The sequence below is a fragment of the Trichophyton verrucosum genome (genome assembly GCF_000151505.1).
Source record: "Trichophyton verrucosum HKI 0517 chromosome Unknown contig00901_1.f1.exp, whole genome shotgun sequence".
Classification (NCBI taxonomy): domain Eukaryota; kingdom Fungi; phylum Ascomycota; class Eurotiomycetes; order Onygenales; family Arthrodermataceae; genus Trichophyton; species Trichophyton verrucosum.
In genome coordinates this window covers 25,297-46,526 of record NW_003315220.1, presented here as the reverse complement: position 1 = coordinate 46,526, position 21,230 = coordinate 25,297, and the positions used below count along the sequence as shown (strand labels likewise).

The 21,230-nt window shown below is 47.9% G+C and overlaps 6 protein-coding genes across 6 annotated transcripts; 2 read left to right on the top strand and 4 right to left on the bottom strand.

Annotated features, from left to right (window-relative positions):
* Positions 1 to 9: 9 nt before the first annotated feature.
* On the top strand, positions 10 to 843 carry TRV_07149 (uncharacterized protein; the record flags this gene model as incomplete). The annotated part of the gene is made up of 1 exon (XM_003018784.1): positions 10 to 843. The coding sequence occupies one exon, from the start codon at positions 10 to 12 to the stop codon at positions 841 to 843; it is 834 nt and encodes a 277-aa protein (XP_003018830.1).
* Positions 844 to 2,572: 1,729 nt separating this feature from the next.
* Positions 2,573 to 3,567, bottom strand: TRV_07148 (uncharacterized protein; the record flags this gene model as incomplete). Its single annotated transcript, XM_003018783.1, has 2 exons — positions 2,573 to 2,961; positions 3,105 to 3,567. 2 exons carry the CDS (start codon positions 3,565 to 3,567, stop codon positions 2,573 to 2,575), a joined length of 852 nt encoding a protein of 283 aa, XP_003018829.1.
* Positions 3,568 to 5,525: 1,958 nt separating this feature from the next.
* On the top strand, positions 5,526 to 11,689 carry TRV_07147 (uncharacterized protein; the record flags this gene model as incomplete). Its single annotated transcript, XM_003018782.1, has 6 exons — positions 5,526 to 5,585; positions 5,657 to 5,679; positions 5,840 to 9,633; positions 9,693 to 9,898; positions 9,965 to 10,563; positions 10,627 to 11,689. The coding sequence occupies 6 exons, from the start codon at positions 5,526 to 5,528 to the stop codon at positions 11,687 to 11,689; spliced, it is 5,745 nt and encodes a 1,914-aa protein (XP_003018828.1).
* A 378-nt stretch (positions 11,690 to 12,067) lies between these two features.
* On the bottom strand, positions 12,068 to 13,849 carry TRV_07146 (uncharacterized protein; the record flags this gene model as incomplete). The annotated part of the gene is made up of 2 exons (XM_003018781.1): positions 12,068 to 12,241; positions 12,302 to 13,849. 2 exons carry the CDS (start codon positions 13,847 to 13,849, stop codon positions 12,068 to 12,070), a joined length of 1,722 nt encoding a protein of 573 aa, XP_003018827.1.
* A 994-nt stretch (positions 13,850 to 14,843) lies between these two features.
* TRV_07145 (uncharacterized protein) lies at positions 14,844 to 17,352 on the bottom strand (the record flags this gene model as incomplete). Its single annotated transcript, XM_003018780.1, has 2 exons — positions 14,844 to 15,548; positions 15,613 to 17,352. The coding sequence occupies 2 exons, from the start codon at positions 17,350 to 17,352 to the stop codon at positions 14,844 to 14,846; spliced, it is 2,445 nt and encodes an 814-aa protein (XP_003018826.1).
* A 551-nt stretch (positions 17,353 to 17,903) lies between these two features.
* TRV_07144 (uncharacterized protein) lies at positions 17,904 to 20,196 on the bottom strand (the record flags this gene model as incomplete). Its single annotated transcript, XM_003018779.1, has 2 exons — positions 17,904 to 17,961; positions 18,014 to 20,196. The coding sequence occupies 2 exons, from the start codon at positions 20,194 to 20,196 to the stop codon at positions 17,904 to 17,906; spliced, it is 2,241 nt and encodes a 746-aa protein (XP_003018825.1).
* Positions 20,197 to 21,230: the final 1,034 nt, after the last annotated feature.

Genomic DNA, 21,230 nt, shown 5'->3' with positions numbered 1-21,230 from the left:
CCCTGCGCCATGGCTCCAGGAACCGCCGTATCTGCCTCGTCAAAGAAACGAAGATTCCAGGTCCCTATTACGCAGTACTTTTCTCCTTCCCCTTCACAGCAAACAGAAAGCGAACCCTCGTCGCATTTCAACTACAACGCACCCACACACTCGGCGCACCCAAGCCTACCTCCCACGATACAGTCGTCTCTCCTTGCTGTTGGCATGCGAGTTCGAAAAGCTGTGCCGGAAGGATACCGAACGAAACTCATAGCCAAGGCCAACAATCACCAATCCAAGACTACACCCCGGGACGAACATTATACAGACAGCTCAATATCCCCTGCATATACCGAACTTATCCCCTTCAGCGGAGCGTTCAAGGTTGGGAATTATGGAGTACAATCGTTCCCTCAGCCTTCAGCAGCTGTGACTGAGCCAATGACAGCTGCAAGACAGCTGGACGAGGAATCTCTTCCGTTTAGCAGCCAGGAGTCCACCCAATCATTTGAATCCTCCTCATCGATTCCAAGACCTAATTCGTATAAACGTGGATTCGAAATTGAAGAAGATGACGAGGATTTCGATGGTCAGGATTCCTTTCCCTCACGCATTCACCCTTCACATTCTCGACCCATTCTATTGCCTAGGAGTGGGAGACAACGAACCTTGAGATCGAAGGCATCCTCTCCTTCCTCATCATTACTGAAGGGAAGATCAGAACAGGAGAACTGGGACCTCGCATTCAATTTCAATAATGGTGGTGGTGGCGATTTTGAAGATGCCGATTTTCTGAAAAGGAGAGAAGACGTCGATGAAGAATACTTGCGGCGGGCAAGGGAGGTCCGGATGGGCGGAGTTTAACCCCTTTTAATGTTACCTCTCTATCAGCCGTAGCTGGGCAGTTTTCTTTATACACTATGTACATTGACTATGTTGTCAGCATGTATTTTATGAATAACCTGCGTCTCTAAGGTATGCAGGTCAGCGTTAGGGATGCAGTGAATTTTTAGTATGATAATAATAATAATATTGTTGAAGGACTTTCGAATTCCCATCTGTGCATTCAAGGTATCTCCAAGCTCAGGGCAATTGGGTATGCATTGACACCTGAAATATCGCTTCCGGACGTGCGAGCCATGCCATGTCGCCGGGAGGGAACATGCATGGCATTCTGTTTACGGAGATTTTACACGAATAGCCACACAGGATATTCGACTTGGCCTGCGCCTAGACTGTCATTCCGTTGCTGGGCATCTCGGCGGCAGCACACAATACTTCTTGGACGGCAGAGCCCAGAGGATCATTACCATAGCCATAGTATTATTATTTAATATCCGCAAGCGCCAGAAGAGCCTTTAAACTTCAGGTACGCCCTGTCAATCTTCAACTAACTGCGTAATTTTCCTGATGTCCTACGCTCCGTCTCCACCAGATATAAGACCCAGGAAATGCTGTCAACTGGGGTACGCATGATGTTGCTGTGCAGCATGCTGTGATCCATTCTCCCCGCAGCGAACGGGTTGCCGTCTCGTCTCTCGACCGTTCCGAGAGATGTTTCTCAGCCTTGCAGATGCTAAACTGGCGTAGCCGCTGATTAGACACGAGGGAGCAGGCAGGCTTAGCCCTGGGGCAAAACACAGGAGTATGTATAAGGCCTGTTTGAAATCGAGTCAGCCCTACATCCATCCACTCGAGAGACTCAGGTTGAGCATGAGTGCGAGGCTAGCAAAGCGGCCAATTAAAGCTTTATCGAAGCTTTTCAGCCTCGAAGCTGTGCTGGAAGTCAAGATATCTGGCGAGGAGGCGTTTGCTTTTGACGGCTCGGCAGCGTTAACCTCGCTATGGTCATGATGGTTCACCAACTACTGTAACTAATCCTTAGATGCATGCTCGGCACGTTGGCCGGTACCAGCCCCTATTATTTTGGGACGCAGATTTGTGACTAGCTGCTGGCTTGAAACAGGGGAATCATGCGTATCCCGGTGGATGTTGACTCGTTAAAACACCCCTTGAGACCGGAAAAGTTCAGCTAGACGGAGAGATGGTTCAGAAGAAGGTTTGGCTTGAAAGAAGAGACTATCGAATCCGTGGATAGGCGTAGCAAGGGTGGCGAAGTGGCAGTGAATATAGTTATAGTTTTGTTTCCCTCCGCGCGAACGATGGGCTTGGGCGGAAGATACGGAGTACGGCATGGTAGATAATATCGGCTGCCGGAATGAAGGTTGATGTTTGCTGTTCATAGAGGTTTTGGAATAATAAGTTGATTCTTCTCCAACCCTGGGCAAATATTAATTTAGGAGCGCCCTGAACGCACGAGCAAGCAAGCATCGTTGGAAACATAAAAGTAAGATTATAATTACAGTAATTTATGCCGCGTTATATACTTGAATAATATCTAGGTCAAATCCGCGGAGCCACCAAAGCAAAAAGGCCAGCGAAGCAAAAATGTAAGCGAAGTATTGCATGTGAATCCAGTAGAGTATAATCCTGCAAGCCCCGAACAGAGACGGCCCGCATCCTATTCGTGGCCGTACATCCCGTCTCGGAGAGCGCCTGAACCCGAAGTTAAGACACGCCCCTAATGGCCTGATTATTGCCTGCTGCTGGGGCATCCCACGTCCAGCGCTGCGATTTCCATCAGGTTTTTTAGACCGGGTGAGTTTTGAGTGTAACGAGCATTGACCTTGACAATCTTCTTGAGGGCGTTGAATGACGATACACTAATAGTGAGCGGAGCAGCACTGAGATACCAAGATACCTTCTCGCTGCATGGAGGAGTCGTGAGCGATCCGGTATACGTGTAGATATCATGGGCGTGAAGATGCTTGAGGAGCTTTGTGAAATCAAGTCGCTTTGTCTTTGTGACTGTGCCAGGGGTTGTGATCCGATGCAGATGTGCAAACACCTGAGTCAGAAGTGGAGTAGAACGGCCATACGGGGACAACTCCACGAGGAACGCAACCACAGCAATCGATTTATCTGAACAGCATATCACATCCGTGTTAGCCGGTGGACTTATATAAAAGGGGGGATATAGACTGGGGGGGCTCGGATGTTCAGGGGAGAGGTTCGAGATGAGAAATAGGGTTAAGGTATATATTGGATAAACTTAATGAACTTACCTGAAGTTTGGAACACGAAGTGAACCTCCATTGGGGAGTACTCCTCGTCAATTCGGTGCTCGCTTGGAGTATGGAAATGGAATTGTACCAGCTCATAATCTTTGTCGTTGGCCTTCAGCTTTCCTCCGACGATTACCTCCACAGTGGATCCTAGGTTTTCAAACTCTGCCGATAAGACACTGGGAATGCTCATGGTAACTGAACCTTTGGGTACCTGCGGAACGATCGCCGTGTTGATGACGATAGGGGATTGTGTTTGGCCATGCCCGCACTCTCTGTTGGCAGTAGCATTGAGTCCAACCCAATGCAGGGGACCGCCTTCGCCAGTATAGTTGAAGGTTGCGATTGGGACCGTGCCATCATGATTGACCAAACGTGGTGCTAAACTGGTTCCATGCAGACATGAAGCAGAAGTAGATGTGATAATAGCAGCGAACGCTGCAAAATGACGGTAGAACATCATGATAGCGGTGGACTTATGATGGAAAGCCACTTGGTAACGCGGACGAGAGAGCAACAAAGGCTGTGACGGAGGGGAGCCATAGAGTTTTATATCTGAGGGCTCCTCGGATAACCACTATTCAAAACCCTTGTGATATCCATTCAGCCTTGAGTTTACCACATAAAAGCGGCCTTATATATAAGTAAGGAATTCCAGGCAACCCTAAACGGTTAGTACGTAACGTAAAGGCCCGTCTAGTGCCGCTGTGCTTTGCGGCATGAGAAATATTAAAGCCAGCAGATCTGTGGATCCGACATACTTTACTTCAAATTGGCTTTAAAGAGCGCGGACGCTAGGTAGGCAGCCACGCTTCTTCTGCCGTGTTGGCTGTGCTCCAGTTTTCGATCCTGCACCCCGTAATTCGCGCTCCTGCGGCTTACGAGAGTATCATTACTCTCTTACCTGGAGTACCCGCTACGGGTACAGCAGGGCTGTAACCCGAGGAGGTATTGTAGATATTGTGCGCAAAGCGTCAATATCTCCACGTATCAGGATATGCGGCCGTGTCAAGGCTGTTGTCCCATCATAATCACCGTTGCGGGAGATAAACTCAAGTATGAAAACAATACTTGGGCGTTCCAGAATATGTAAGCTTCCGTTCTGAAATGCCACAGAAGTATAAATGCATGCCTTAATTCAAGGTTTATAAAGAAACAAAACATAATAAACTGTAGTATTAATACGCAGACTGCCTTGGCGGCTGTGCCATCAGGCTGATATCTCTTGGACCAAAGGATGGCTGTGTAGATGGAAAGGCAGACGTCGAGCATTTGTCTCCGTTACCAAAGGGCCTCATTCATCCAATGTGACACTTAAAGCGGTTCATGAAGTTGATATATCGATGCTGTTATTGGTCCATGCTAGAGGCAAGCTAATAAAATACTACTTGCCTCAGTTGAAGCAGTTCGCGGAAATCAAGGTAGTAGGTCTCTGGTAAAACTCCGCTCAGATATATACAGAGTACTCCGTATGTGATCTGCCAATACCATTGGTAGGTCGTCTCGGGTACGCTTCGCTCTGTAAATGTGACGCGATAAATGGTGGCAGCTAGAGGAACCACAAACCATCCATGGCGTGATCATAGCGGGGACATGATAGGACCTTATAAAACGGAGGTATCATAGAAGCAAGTTAAGTAGCAAAATATCTTAATTGCTTTCGGTGTTACCTCATGCCATGGTCTTCATTGTGGACTCCAGGTCATAGATCCGGTGCCATCTCCCTCATGGAAGAAGCCAGCTCCCTGTTTCCCTGCATGGAATCTCGACTTGACTGCTTATGAGAGAGACAGGCCATTACCAAAAGTAACCCTCATTGTATCAGTCTGGTTAGGATAGGCTTTCTACCTGTATGTTGACGTGCCTGTCGTATTGAGGTCATCTGCACTGGTCATGTCAACTGTTGACAGTCTGGAAGACACCGCCGACATCGATCGTCAGAGGCGGGAACTTGTGAAAATAAACCATCACGAGGAGGATATATAGCTACCAGGAACCTGATCAACTGCCATTTCTCTCACCTCTAAATGTCCCTTTTTTTTTCTTCTCTCTCTTTCTCGCTTTCTCAACGTCTGGCGTTTCTCTATATTCTTTTCCTTTCCTTCTTTTTAACGGCTTCGGCTTTTCATCAGCTTACTCACGTATGACTAAGCTATTCGGATAAATATTTATCCCTGATCCCGTGACCCTCCCCCCAAACTAAGCGCGAAAGTCGAAATTCAGCGAGAGCAAACGAAGCCGACGACGAGGAGAAAAGAACGACAAGGAGGATCTCAGCTTGAGGAGTGCGGCTGGATAGGTCCCTAAGACGTCGGCTGGTCTTCTATGCTTTGCGCTGTCCTTCTCCCACTACTCCGGACCAGCAAGACCTGTCATGCAGTGGCCTGAGTGAGGCGCACCACATCGCTTTCGTCCTAGATCATGGCGGAGGATAACCCGGAACTCCAAGCGGCGCTGCGACAGCTTGACGCTGAACTGGAGGTATGGCAGTTCTTTTCTATCTTTTGCTGTCTTTTCACGGCCGCAGGATACTGACTGAACCCGTCATATAGGATGGCGATATTACGGAGAAGGGGTAAGTTCCATAGCTCTCAGCTTATCAAGGCTGTCATAGCCCGATAGCTCGGCGGCGGGGGTTCGATAACCACGGCCATACCTATGTTAACTGGGACCACTCGTGGTGTTGACTATGAGTACCGGAAGCCTTGTATAATGACGATTGACCTCTGATATAGGTACCAGAAGCGCCGCGCACTCCTTCTATCGCAATATATGCCACAGCCTGCCGCTAGCCAGCCGGAAAACCCACCCCTGCATAGACCATTAAGCTTTGAGCAGATACCGCGCGGCTCTGAGACCATCAATGTCTCATCCGGAGAACGCCCGGCTGGTCCTGGAGCTCATGCACCGCTTCCTCTAAACGTTTCTCCGCCGAGCACCCGGCAGCAGCCAGAGCACCATATACCTTCGCATCTACTCGGGCCTTCTAGTGGCGAACAGACAACAGGGGCAGACCCTAATTATGGCCCCTATCTGGGCAGCCAACTTTCAAGGATTCAAGAACAGGAACTTGGCTTCTCCCTTACACCTTCTGCACCACCACCTACAGCTCCCATTGGGCCTACTGGGAACCGAAACCAGTCAGTGGGTTCGTATGACTCGCTTTTCCTTCCAAGAGGTCCTACGGATAGCTATGAAGCTTCCCGAACGGGGACGCTGGTAAGCCAGAATTATGCATTCAACCCGAACCAGCAGCCTGAAATCGAGCCGCCAACACGACACTCAACCATCGATTCGCAGCAAGCCTATTTCTCCGACTTTGCTGGCCACCAGCAAGAACCCAGGAGAGATAGTTATGGACAGAACCTTCAACGATATTCTCAAATGGAACCATTTTCTCCTACCGCGAACATACCTCCTGCTCCAATGCCAATGTCAGCCATGCCTGGTGGAGCTGCTGTCAACCACCTTCTTCCTCTCGAGCCCCGAGATATCCCATTTGATGTTCAAGACCCACATAACCCTAATATACCAATGTCAAGCTTTGATAATATCCCGACTGTTCTCAGACATCGTGCACGCACACTGCCAAAACAGCCAGCGTATTGGGTTCTTGATCAGCGTGGCAAGGAAATCGCATCAATTACTTGGGAGAAAGTAGGTAGCCGAGCGGAGAAGGTCGCTCAAGTTATACGAGACAAAAGCAATCTATACAGAGGAGATAGGGTTGCTCTGGTCTATAGGGATAGTGAGCTCATCGAGTTCGCTGTGGCGCTAATGGGATGCTTTATTGCCGGTGTTGTTGCGGTCCCCATCAATAACCTGGAAGACTATGCGAGTCTAAACGTTATCCTCACCTCGACACAAGCTCATCTTGCTTTGACAACAGAGAATAACCTGAAGACGTTCCAGAGAGATATCACTACCCAAAAACTCAACTGGCCAAGAGGCGTGGAGTGGTGGAAAACAAATGAATTCGGCAGTTATCATCCAAAGAAAAAAGAAGATGTTCCTGCACTCGTTGTCCCGGACCTGGCCTACATTGAGTTTTCCCGTGCTCCTACCGGTGACCTCAGAGGCGTTGTCTTGAGCCACCGGACAATCATGCATCAAATGGCCTCATTCAGTGCAGTCATTGCATCTGTCCCACCTTCCCCTGACCGCCCAAAATCTCCCGCTGAAATCTTGATGACCTACCTTGATCCTAGACAGGGAATCGGGATGATTCTGGGAGTACTTCTAACTGTATACGGAGGACATACTACCGTATGGCTAGAATCTCACGCTGTCGAAACTCCTGGTCTATACGCCAGTTTGATCACCAAATTTAGAGCTACTCTTTTGGCCGCAGATTATACTGGATTAAAACGCGCCGTGTACAACTATCAACAGGACCCCATGACGACGAGAAACTTCAAGAAAAACGTTGAACCGAACTTTTCCAGCTTGAAACTCTGTCTTATAGATGCATTGTCGGTTGATTGTGAGTTTCATGAAATCTTGGCCGATAGATGGCTACGCCCCTTACGAAACCCCAGAGCTCGGGAACTAGTCGCTGCTATGCTGTGTCTACCAGAGCATGGTGGAATGGTGATATCTATTCGGGACTGGCTTGGAGGTGAAGAGCGAATGGGCTGCCCCCTGACGCATGAAATGCACCCCGTAGAGGAAGACAAGGACAGCAAGACTGAAGAAAAGGAAAAAACTGACGAACCAAAACCTACTTTTGGAAGCAGTTTGATTGGTGGAGCTCCTACGGCTTCTCCAAAAACAGAATCCCCAAGGAACGAGCTGAGCGAGGTATTACTGGACAAAGAAGCATTGAAGAACAATGATGTCGTGGTCCTCGCGTTGGGTGAAGAAGCCCGGAAACTCGCAGACACCACTCCAAACTCAGTAAGAGTTGGTGCTTTTGGATACCCCCTTGCCGATGCCACTCTTGCTATCGTCGACCCGGAAACCGGACTTCTTTGCACACCAAATCTTATCGGAGAGATCTGGGTCGATTCACCATCATTATCTGGAGGATTCTGGGCACTACCAAAACACACTGAAACTATTTTTCATGCTCGTCCCTTTAGGTTCCAAGAGGGCAGTCCTACTCCAGTAATCGTGGAACCAGAGTTCTTACGAACGGGCTTACTTGGATGTATTATCGAGGGACAGGTTTTCGTTCTTGGTTTATACGAGGATAGATTGCGCCAAAAGGTAGAATGGGTGGAACATGGAGTTGAAAACACCGAGCATCGTTATTACTTCGTTCAGCACTTGATTCTCAGCATCATGAAAAACGTTCCCAAAATCCACGACTGTTCTGCATTCGACGTGTTTGTTAATGATGAGCATTTACCTGTCATCCTTTTGGAGTCATACGCGGCCTCTACCGCGCCCATTACTTCTGGTGGCCCCCCGCGTGTTCTTGATACCTTACTTCTAGACTCTCTTGCTGAGAGATGCATTGAAGTTCTGTATCAGGAGCATCATTTGAGGGTTTACTGCATCATGATCACGGCGCCTAATACCCTACCTCGATCGACTAGAAATGGCCGCCAGGAAATAGGAAATATGTTGTGTCGTAGGGAATTCGACAATGGTACCCTACCCTGTGTCCACGTCAAATTTGGTGTTGAAAGAGCAGTACTCAATCTGCCTATTGGTACTGATCCGGCAGGAGGAATCTGGTCTCCTTCATCATCTGCCGTTCGTCAGGAGGCACTTGCGATGCAAGAAAAGCAATATTCTGGTGTTGATATCAGAGATGTAATAATGGATGATCGGACATCTACCCCCCTAAACAATTTCGCCAGCATTGTTGATCTACTCCAATGGCGAGTCAGCAGGCAAGGAGAGGAGCTTTGCTACTGCTCTATTGATGGTCGTGGCCGGGAAGGCAAAGCTATAACATGGAAGAAATTCGATACCAAGGTCGCGGCTGTGGCAGCATATCTGAAGAATAAAGTCAAACTTCGACAAGGAGACCATGTGATATTGATGTATACCCACTCCGAAGACTTCGTATATGCTGTTCATGCCTGTCTCTGCCTTGGCCTGGTTATAATACCAATGGCGCCGATTGACCAGAACCGACTGTCTGAGGATGCCCCAGCTTTGCTTCATCTGATTTCGGACTTCCACGTCAAGGTGATACTTGTCAACAGTGACGTGAATGACTTACTCAAACAAAAGGTCGTTGCCCAACATATCAAACAGTCAGCAAATGTTCTCCGGGTCAATGTGCCTCAGACCTATAACACCGCAAAACCGCCCAAACAATCTCATGGATGCCGGCATCTGGGCTTCACTCTAAGTGAAGCAGTTATAAAGTCTCACTTGCCAGCAATGGTGTGGACGTATTGGACACCAGATCAAAGAAGATTGTCAGTACATATTGGCCATGACACAATTATGGGCATGTGTAAAGTCCAGAAAGAGACTTGCCAAATGTCTAGCTCCCGTCCTGTGCTTGGAAGTATTCGAAGTACCATGGGTCTCGGATTCATCCATACGTGTCTAATGGGAATCTACGTCGGTAAGTTGTGTCCGTATATATCTTCGACTGCATGTGACATCATTAACGGTCCTTATTAGGGGCTCCTACTTACCTTGTATCCCCGGTTGATTTTGCTGCCAACCCGTCATCATTATTCCACACTTTGGCTAGGTATAAGATTAAAGATACATATGCTACCGGCCAAATGTTGGATTATGCTATGAGTAGCATGACCGCAAAGGGGTTCCAACTTCATGAGCTAAAGAACTTGATGGTGGCAACTGACTCAAGGCCAAAGGTGGATGTTTGTATGTCTTCGAAATATCCGTCCTCCAAATTACTAGGATACTGACTATACCATTTAGACCAGAAAGTTCGACTGCATTTTGCGGCTGTCGGTCTCGATCGAACTGCCATTAACACCATTTATTCACACGTTCTTAACCCGATGATAGCTTCGAGGTCCTACATGTGTATAGAGCCAATTGAGCTTTGGCTTGATACACTATATCTCAGACAAGGATACATATACCCCGTTGATCCTGAGACTGCAACTAATGCCCTCCTCGTCCAAGATTCAGGTATGGTTCCTGTTAGCACACAGATTGCCATCGTGAATCCTGAGACTTGCTGCCTATCTCACGTTGGGGAATATGGAGAGATTTGGGTTCAATCTGAGGCGTGTGCAAAGGCCTTCTATGGATCTATGCAAGAGTTTGATCTAGAGCGGTTCCGAGGACGTATTGTTGATGGCGACCCAGATGCCGTCTATGTCCGTACAGGCGATCTAGGCTTCTTGCATACTGTGACAAGGCCGATTGGGCCTGGTGGACAGCCTGTTGAGATGCAAGTTCTATTCGTCCTTGGTGGTATAGGAGAAACATTCGAAATCAACGGCCTTAACCATTTCCCCGTCGATATCGAGGTTACTATCGAAAATTGCCATAGAAATATCGTCAAGGGCGGGAGGTAAGTACCATAATTCACTATATGGCAAATTGACCTTGCAGCAACATTCTAACAAATTCATAGTGCTGTCTTCCAAGCAGGCGGTTTGACGGTCGCCTTGGTAGAAGTTAACCGCAAGGCCTACTTGGCCTCTATGGTGCCTGTTATTGTGAACAGTGTACTGAATGAGCACCAAGTAGTTACGGACATTGTGGCGTTTGTCCCTCGTGGACATTTCCCTCGATCTCGCTTGGGCGAAAAACAACGTGGAAAAATCCTTGCTACTTGGGTTACGCAGAAACTAAGAACAATCGCTCAATTCAACATCCGCGATGGTGGCAGCCACGAGATGAAGGGCGGCGAAGGGCCAGAACGACGCCAATCTTCTAAAGCTGGCAGTATCATGGATTCCAGCATCCTTCAGCCACAAACCCATTCTCCATATCCCGAACCAGAAGACTATGGTCAGATGCAACAGCCACCCGTTACTGGGCCTGCCGAGCATGCTGAACAGTACCCCCTTCTTTCTGAAGGTATTGTGGATTATATTGATCCATCTCTTATAGGCACAGACAATGCTGAGCACTATCAGGATCCCAGCACGGTGAATCATGATGTGTCACATCACCAACCTCTTCACGCCGAGGAGCAAACGCTTCCCACCGGAGAAGGTGTAGAAAGGGAGTTTTCACCTGCGGGTAATCCGGATGCTCAACGAGTCCAAAGCCCTGAAAGCTATGCTGGTAATGGTAGTGGTGGCAGCATAAACAGAACGGCTTCTCCAGCCGTTGCCCCTATTGCCGGTGAGGTTCCTCGCCACAACAGCACTTCCCCTCCTCGAAGCGGCCTGCGCGTTCATAATGGAGACGAACCTATTTCCCGACCGCATTCAACAGCACCAGACTTTGGGATTTTCGAAAAGACACAATTACTACCTCCGGCGAAGAGAAAAGAAGTTCCCACTACGTACACCCTACCGGTGAGAAATAGCAGTATTCAAAAAGATAATTTCCATGGCCCTAATCCCGCTATTGTCGGCCATGAAAATGGAGGCACTCATAACAATACGCAATATGATGACGAAGCTTATGATATCATCGATAATTGGACGGAGGATACAGGTGCTTCTCACCCTCAGCACCAGTAATGAATGCTGCTTGGATAGCAAGGACTATGGCAGAAATTCCTTTGCGCTTCGGCCATTTTAACGCTCCGGCATCCCAGCGCATAATGACATGATGTACGCTATGTAAAAACCAACGAATAATTTATATTTGATTCTTATTAAAATATTTTATTTTATTTTATTTTATTTCAATTCCTTACTCCTCGCAAATGATAAAACTAATCGGCAACTTTTTGTAGATTGACAGAATTATTGTGCAGCTAGGAGTGAAAGCTAGAACACGGTGATATGCCAACGCCTGAGGGGAAATATTAAAGACTGGCAAAATAGCCATTTCAGATAAATAAGGAGAGGCATACATTATTGGCCGTTCGTTTCAAGAGGGAGAAAATATTATATTCACAGATTCTCTGCCGCAGATTCCAAGGCGCTGATATTTACCTTTTTATTTTCCGAGCCGTTAGCTGGAAGTGGCATATACCCTTGGAGCTGTTCTAAAGCATCAATGTCCGCCTGGCTAAAATTTTGCGTACGAGTTGGGCGGAATAGAGTGCTTGCTCGAGAGGTAAGGAACTAGACAGACATAGTTAGCTTTGCCTAAATTTGCATAGGGCAGAGGCGAGGATAACTTACCGAGCTAGCGGCGCTCAACAAGGCGATTAAACTGGCTTGGACAACATCACGATGGACACCGACACCCCAGACGCTCTGAGAGCAGCCTGCGGCAGTACATTCAATATATGTCGCGGCCTTGACATCTCTAGTACGACCGATAGCGTGCTCAGTATAGTTAACAACGTCAAGGTCGATGCCTAGGGAATTCAAGGCATGTGCAAGCGCAGATATAGCACCAGTTCCAACGCCAACAATACCATGTTGTATGCCATCGATTTCGATGATACCGGTGAAACGCCTCTTCAAGTTCTGAGTGTTGACAGCCTTGCCTGGAGCCGGGGGAGCCGGGGACGTAGACCGATCTGCAGTGATATTGTAATCTATCAAGTTGAAGCGAGGGTTTGTCTTGAGATGATAAGCCTCTTCGAACAAAGTGACGATCTCGTTGGGCTTCAATTCGCGGTTTAGACGGTCTGCATCCTTCTGTACAATCTTGCTGAATGCAACTTGCAAGCCACGAGGGAGGTCCATTTCCAGACTGCGGAGAATAACCCAAGCAACGCCACCCTTTCCACTCTGGGAGTTGACGCGGATGATAGCCTCGTAGTCTCGACCAACATCCTGTGGATCGAGAGGCAGGTATGGCATCTCCCATGGGTCGTCGTCTTTGAGGCCAGCGACGGCACGAGCTTGGAATCCCTTTTTGATAGCATCTTGATGGCTGCCACTGAACGCACAGAACACCAGTTTTCCGGCGTAAGGCCAGCGTTCGTTAACCGGGATCTTATTGCATTCTTCTACCACTCTAATGATGGAGAGAATGTCGGAGAAGTCGACACCAGGTGAGATACCCTGCGTGTACAGGTTGAGAGCGAGGGTGACGAGATCAACATTTCCAGTTCTCTCTCCATTTCCAAACAAGGTACCTTCAACGCGCTGTGCACCAGCCATCTGGGCCAGCTCTGCTGCAGCAACAGCACATCCACGGTCATTGTGTGGATGCAAGGAAATACAAACTTTCTCTCTTTCGGAGATGTGTGTGGAGAAGTATTCAATCAGGTCAGCGTATACGTTAGGGGTAGACATCTCGACGGTAGCTGGTAGGTTGAAGATAATGGGAGCCTCTTCACTTGGCCCCCATGCTTCCTTGACGGCCTCACATATCTGCAGAGCAAATTCAGGGTCGGTATCAGAGAAAGTCTCAGGGGAAAATTCAAATCGCCATTCTGTGCCAGCAGTTGCTGGGTCATCCTTTGTAATAGATCGAGCGTACTTCGTACACCGTACTGCCATTTCCATACTCTGTTCTTTGGTCATGTTGAAGATGATGCGTCGAAAGCATGAACTTGTGGCTAGGTAGATGTGGAGAATAGCTTTCTTTGCGCCCTTCAGGGAGTCGACAGTGCGTCGAATGAACTCCTCACGACAGGGCGAGAGAACCTGCAGCCAGACATCATCTGGGACAGTTCCAGGAGTTTTGATGAGGTCTTGTGTAAAGTCGAAATCGGTCTGGGAAGCTGATGGAAACGAGACTTCTATCTCCTTATATCCAATGCCCACTAGCATACGAAAGAATCGTAGTTTTTGCTCCCCATTCTATGAGTCAGATGTTAGCAGAGCCACTTGAATACATAATATCTTTGGGAATATACGCAGCAAGTGATCGAGGAGACATGGTATACTCACCATTGGGTCCACCAGACTCTGATTGCCATCTCTAAGATCTGTGGCCAGCCATCGCGGCGGTTTATCGATTGTCTTGCTTGGCCATTGACGGTTTGGCAGGTCAATCGGCTGGAATTTTTTGTATTTTTTGGAGGGATCCTTGAGCCTGTGCAAGCAAACAAATTAATTAGCATCTCACATAGGTGTAGGGATGATACAGGACAAAGTTTCTCTTACATCGGCATTTTGGATAAAGATGCTCAGCTGTGACCGGGGGGAGCTCAGCTTTGGCGGAAAGGTGAGAGATAAGGTCTTATCAGATGTTGCAGGGAAGAAGAAGCAATTGGACAGGGAACTAAGTAACTACAAGGGTCGTGTGTCCCAACAAAAGATGGTGATACGGTATCCAGACAGCAACCCTCGAAGCTCTCAACCTGAAGACAACAAGAAATATAGAAGAAGTCCATACAAGAAACTAAAAGCTTCAGGTTCGTCTGATTTAAGTCATTTTTCTGCCACGGATTATGTAACCAGCTGTGCTCGACGCGGTGAGTCAAAAATAGGCATGCGACTGCGGTCCGAGCTCACGCCGATATCGGTCTTTAGCCACTAGCATGTGAGTGCCAATCGGTACATTATCATTGGACATTTGACGCGCGGCAATGATCCTATGAGACGCGTTAGCCGCTGCTTATTTTCCGCTTAACCATTATTCGTTGATATCGTTGGAGAGATCAATGCCTACACTATTCGATATCTTTGCGATATGGAGCGTAGCTACTTTAAGCTAGCCATGGAGTACGCCCGTTGCCCGTTGTGGATTAAAGTAGCGGCATCTTCTATTTTTATCGCCTAAGGATCCGGAATATCTGGCTATGCAAAAGGAGGTCTAGGTCTAGCGCTTCTTCCCTGCTTTGCCACTATTCTTCTTCTTTTTACCCTTATTTTGGCTGCCGGGTTTAGCTTCTCGCTCAGCCTTGCCCTTCTTCCATACACGGCCCTCCTCTCGCATCCGTGTATCATCCAGCTTCTTCTTATCCTTGCCGCTGAGTTTTTTCTTTCCCTTCTTCACAGAGTCCGGTCCATTGAGCTCCATCAGACCTCGCTTTTTTGATGCTCGCTTGTCCTTCTCCGACTCAAACCACGTGCGCTTGGGCCTGGACATGATCTCCTCCTGGTGGTCGATCAGGTTTTTCCCACGAGTGACCTGCATCTCTGCCTGTGCAAGCTGCTTCTCCTCCTTCTCTTCTTGGAGAACTTCTTCAACTTCTGTGGCCAGGTCGTCGACTTGTTCCGCCCATTTGTCAGCAACGGCTGGCTCTATTACTCGGCTCACTATTTTTGCGCCTTGTGCACGCCCTGCTTTAACGGCTTCTTTGACCACCTTTCTGTCAGGTTCCGCAGCGATAGTACATGCGCGACCGCTCCGGCCAGCACGGGCAGTACGCCCGACTCTGTGTAGATAGATTTCGTGTGATTGAGGTGCTTCGTAGTTGATGACGGTCTCAACGCCCTTGATATCAAGACCACGAGATGCAAGATCTGTCGCTAGGAGGTATGATACTTTGGCATCTCTAAAGTCTTCCACACTTTTAATTCTCTGCAAAATAAGACGTCAGTATTTGAATAGCCTATTACTGTTAGAATATAAATAGAGGACTTACCTGCTCTTGGCTCATGCTTCCATGAAGTTCAGCCGCCTTCAAGCCCATCAGCCCGAAAACGATTCGAACCCTATGCGCTTCTTTCTTTTGGCGGAAGAATACAATAACCCTGTTTGTATAAACAGTTTTGCACAAGAACATGAGATAGCCCAATCGTTTATCCTCTCTTCCAGGTCTTAATCTTACAAACTCCTGAACAAGGGTGCCCACGGTCTGTTTCTTTGAGTCAACCATTAATCGAACAGGTTTGTTAAGGCCAACACGAATGAGTTTATCGACAGAGTTAGTCATGGTGGCAGAGAACAGCATCGTCTGCCTAGACTTTGGTATCGTGGTCAAAATCTCATTCAATTCCTCCGCAAATCCATCTTCTAGCATGCGATCCGCTTCATCAAGAACCAATATTTCCAAGGTATCTACCGTGAAACTTGCTGAATTCCTCATATGGTCAATGAATCGACCGGGAGTAGCGATGATGACATCAGGACGCTTCTTCAGGATATTCTCTTGTTCTCGCAGACTGAAACCACCTACCAGCTGACAAAAAGTGATATCAGTGAACGTAGCCAGTTTTGTCGCAACGTTATAACACTGCACAGCCAGTTCTCGTGTCGGCATTAGAATAGCAACTCGGCTTGTTGGGACCTTTCTCGGTCTGTAGAGTAAACGTTCAAGAATAGGAACAATGAAAGCGCCAGTTTTACCCGAGCCAGTCACAGCACCACCAACCACGTCCTTGCCAAGTAAGGCAACCGGTATCGTTTTTCTCTGAATAGGTGTAGGAGTTGAGAATCCTACAGATGCGAGGCCTCGGAGGATGGGACGAGACAGAGAAAGATTCTGGAATGAAGCAGGCGCTCCAGAAGTGGACTTGGATTCAGTCATTCCTTCCTCGGGAGCAAAGAACTCATTTTGCTTGCGGATCTCGTCATCGTCTTCACTTTCGCTGCCTGAACCATCTTCGTCGGACGCAAGGTCATCTGGATGTGGTACTGCCGAAGCCACAGAGTTGGTATCATCATCATCTTCATCATCATCCCCGCCCTCCTCTTGATCTTCAGGATTGCTTTCTTCTCCATCTTCATCAGACTCAGCTTCCTCACCTTCCGCCCCACTTTCTGAGGCGCCCTGAGCGCCCATTCCAAACGCATCAGGAGCAAGAAGTTCGTCATCATCAAGGTCCACCTGCATATCGTTATCTTCCGCCTCTGCTTCATCGTTATCCATATCTTCATGCTCCTCAGCAGCTCTCTTTTCAGCTTTCTTTCTCTCACGCTCTTCCTTTTCGAGTTTCTTTTGTCTCCTTCGATCAAGGATATCATCGATGTCGACTCCTTTCTTCTCTGTTACTTTGGTCTTGTTTCTTCCTTCATCTCCCCATCCATCAAAGTCTTCCACCAATCCACCATTCGCAACCCCGCCAACGTCGAACTCGAAATCAGGATTCAAAACACCATTTTCGTCTTCGCCGAATTCGTCCTCTTCTTCCGCATCATCATTGGTACCCTTGTCTGTTTTATTGCTATTGGTAGCATTTATTCCACCTTTTTTCTGCTTCTTCTGCTTCTTCGAGTTTGTACTCTGTTCAGCTTGGGAGTTTTCAGGTTCGTCTCTCCTTCGTTTAGTACCTGCAACTTTTCCCTTATTATTGACAACGATTTCGGCATCCGAGTCGACGTTTGGGGCCTCCTCGTCGGACAGTGTGAAGACGAAGTCGTCTTCAGGATCGAGTCGCGCCATGTCGTTCGGGTTATCTTCAATTGTAGGATATTTGGGGGAGACTTAAGTTGTATCTCGCGCCCATGAGCCAATTGCACGTTCCAGGGCCGGGAGACCAGTGCAGCTATTCTCTAATACAATTAAGAGCAACTGAAATATTTTCTTGATATAAAATTGAACCCAAAGTTTTTTTTTTCTTTTTTACTTTTTTTCTGCCACGATGTCTTTGAAAGCGGTGAGACTTGAAATGATTAGTCATCAACCTAAATCCAACCGCCAAAAGACAACGTCGAGAGAACAACCGAAACGAAAAGAAAAAGCATGTAGATACATCAAAGCCCATAGACACGTTTCAAACCCGTCGGTCCTCCGTGAAATACGACATGGCTATGGCTATTGATATACTAAACCCACTGGTGACGCTAGAATCCCCTTTGATACCAGAAATCCATGAATTGATCGAGATAGTGCACTGAGCATGTCATTAGCATTGACATGGGAATACCAAGTAAATTAAACCCAAGGCTTAGATTTGTCTTGATATTACCCTTATCGGAATGGTGAAATGCCGTCTATTCGCTCTCTGGGATGTCGATGCCAGTGCTGTACACCATGTAACCAGCGTTGACGCTAATGAAGTACCGTTAGCAAAAGTCTCAATGGCGATATCATGGTTACTTACAGGGCTTTCTTGCTGACACCGAATCCTCCAAGGTAGCCCTGTTCTTCGAAACCGAACTTCTTGCCGAGCCATTCCTTGATCCAAGTATACTCTGCAAACTCCTCGTCTGAGTGATGGACGACTGCGCAGAGCCTCATAGCCGGACGAGACAGCCCACAAGTGTATACATCCTTACCTCGAGAGGAACAGTCAAAGATGTACCCTCCTCGAGCGCTATATTTAGGATCACAGATCTCGAGCATCTTGTCAAGGAGACAACTTGCGACTCCTTGCTTGAAGTTTTTTGGGTGCACGAACACCTCCAAGTCATAGGAAAATCGCTGGGTAGAGAGAGGCCCGGTAAAGTCGCTGATGCAGCAGAAACCGTACAACATTTCCGCTTCGTGGTTCATGGCATGCCAGGCTCGAGGATGTCTCTGCACAGCAACAATGAAAGGGTAGTTGTCGCGCTGAAGTTCCTCGACGTGTTCTCTCATTTCATCAAAGGATATCTCTTCCGTATCAGCTCGACGTACCGTGTTTTTGACGTACCAGTTGAAAAGCTCGACAAGGGCAATGATATCCTTTGGCTCGACTGGACGGATATACATGTTGAGCTTCGGCTCCAATGACTTCGGTTCGTTGAAAGCAGAGTCTGACTTTGGCATAATGGCCAGGAGTTTTCTTTGCTGCTGCTCTGCTTCTTTGCGCTCTTCCTCTTGACGGATTCTGAGATTCCAGTTATGAACATAACCAATTGCCGTCTCGTGAGCGTGCTTCAAGGTCTCAGGGTCGGAGATATCTCTCAGAGTTTCAGGGCAGACAAATGTTGAAGGGCCCATCCCGGTATCAAGGTTAGCATGATATTCTCCGTTCCTAAATTCTTCCTGGGTCATGTCCACGATGAAACCAACTCTCATAGTCTTGTCCAACCAATTACGGAATTTCTGAGCAAAGAACTCGTCGCCGTATTTTTCCCATGGACGATATTGCCAGTCCACTGCAACGGCGCTAGCTGTATTTCCAAGGGCCCATTCATTCATAGCGGGGCCAGATTGCTGATCGTCATCAATTGAACGAGCATCTCCTCTTTCAAGCCTACCCTGAGCCTCGTCTGTCTGGGTCTTGAGGCTCTCTGCCAAATCGGTCAAGAGGTATAACGGATGCTGTTTACAAAAGATGGAATCTGGGTCTACCCCAGGGCCTTGGCGGGCGAGACTCAGCGCGATGGATTCTGGAGACTCTTCTGGCAAGAGTCCCATAACTTTCTTTCCGTATCGCTCCATTTCCTTTTTCTGGAATTCAAGCAACTCCGCCTTCGCAGCCTCCTTGATACGGTCGATGGCGGTGACCGGGGCCTTCAAAACAACGCCATTAGTTTCCGAACCTTGCTTATGGATTGACCTTGCCGGAGCGTTGTGCTTCCTATAGTTACGTCCACGGCTAGGACGGCGTCTATGAGGAGGATGGTTATCATTGTTCTCCTGCTCCTGAGGATAGTTCATCTTGATCTGGCCCACAGACTTGGGAGCCTTCAGAGTTTCGTTTTTACGAAAGCCGTATGGGATGTTGGGCCCGACCATTCGCAGTTCGTCCTGTCGAAACACGACCTCATCTGAACCATCAGAGCCCCCTGCTAGATTATAGTGAGATTTCAGTTGAGGCTCACAAAGCATGTATGTGTTCCAGAGCAAGTACTTACCGGTCAACTGAGAATGCTGTGCCTTGTTGCTATCACCGGCTGGTGTTTGGCTTGCTTCAGCTCGCTCTCCCTCCATCTTCAGGGAAGAAGTATCGTTTGCGGTTGCAACAGAAGATAGACGTGGCGTCATACCCTCAGAAGGACTGATGGCAGCTAAACTAGACGCGCCAGATGCTTCTTGATCACTGACTGCTTCGTTGCTAGTGGTAACGGCTCTACTCGCGTTTGACAAAACGTGAAGTGAAGGTTCTGCCTCCGCCGGGGCACTTAAAGTCCGAACCGGAGCGTCAGTTGGAGCTAGGGCTGGAACAGCAAGTTTGCCGGGGCGAGGAACTGGTGCGTTGGTAGCTGGTGCGAGGGCCTTTGACTTGTCTGGTGGCCTGTGAATATTACTCGCAATGGCTTTGAAAGCATTCATGGCAGCAATATAATCACCCCACTGCTCAACGCCGCTGATTCGCTCCTGGCCATTCTCCTGACCCTGCTGACTGGACTCTGCCATTGTGACTGTTCCGGAGCGTTCCTATCTAGATATCAGGTCAGCTAGGGGAACCAAAGGAGGAAGAAATGCAGGGTCAACGCGAGCTTTCTCAGCTTCCTCAGGGGCGAGAGAGCTAGAAACCCTTCCTAACAGCCTAGGAGACTATGAAGGAGCTAGAGATAATACTCTATTAACTTGGGAAGGGTTCTGCGTTTCTGCGTTCTTTGCTTGACTTGCCTGATGGGGGTCTGCACTTTCGCCGAGAGGACGTGATGTTGTTGTTTTTATATCTAGATCCAGGAGCAGAAGAAAAACGCGTAGTTAGCGGCTAGTCTAGTAGAACTTTTATATCTTTATTCCAACAACCATAGTTCACTTTGATCATGCTCAGAGCCACACCCAGGTCTATGTGTTAAGTTAATTTTGACAGGCAGACATTCATATTTTATGATTATAACTTTACGCTATAGGACTATCCAGATTCTGGAGACTGACTAAAAGGATAGACAAATAAAATACTAACTTTGCACATAAAGCAACCAAACTACAGCCAACCACCTACCACTTACCACCTACCATTTACTACCTCTTATAGAAAAGGGAGAAGGAGAAAGGAGAGAAATGCTGTCTGTCCTGAGGAAGGCCAGGCTGAAGGATAAAGAGATGAGAGTCTTGATGCTGTAAGATCGAGCCAGCTGTTGAGATGCCCATTTACTGACCCAGAACACCCAGCGGACTTGACAATGCCGGCAAGACAACGATAGTGAAGAGTATCATGGGAGAAGATATCACTACAGTGAGCCCTACGCTGGGGTTTATCATCAAGTCCATCGACTTTGAGGGGTGAGTGTCCGTGGTGGTGGATTTTCAAGTTCCGAGCAATGCTGACTCCATACAACAGATACAAATTGAATATATGTGGGTTTCCCGCATAACTAGCTATAATTACTGGCTACGCAGACCAATAGGTCGTCTGACACTGTAGTTATAGGGGACGTGGGTGGTCAAAAGACACTGCGGTCCTACTGGAGGAATTACTTTGAAAAGACGGATAC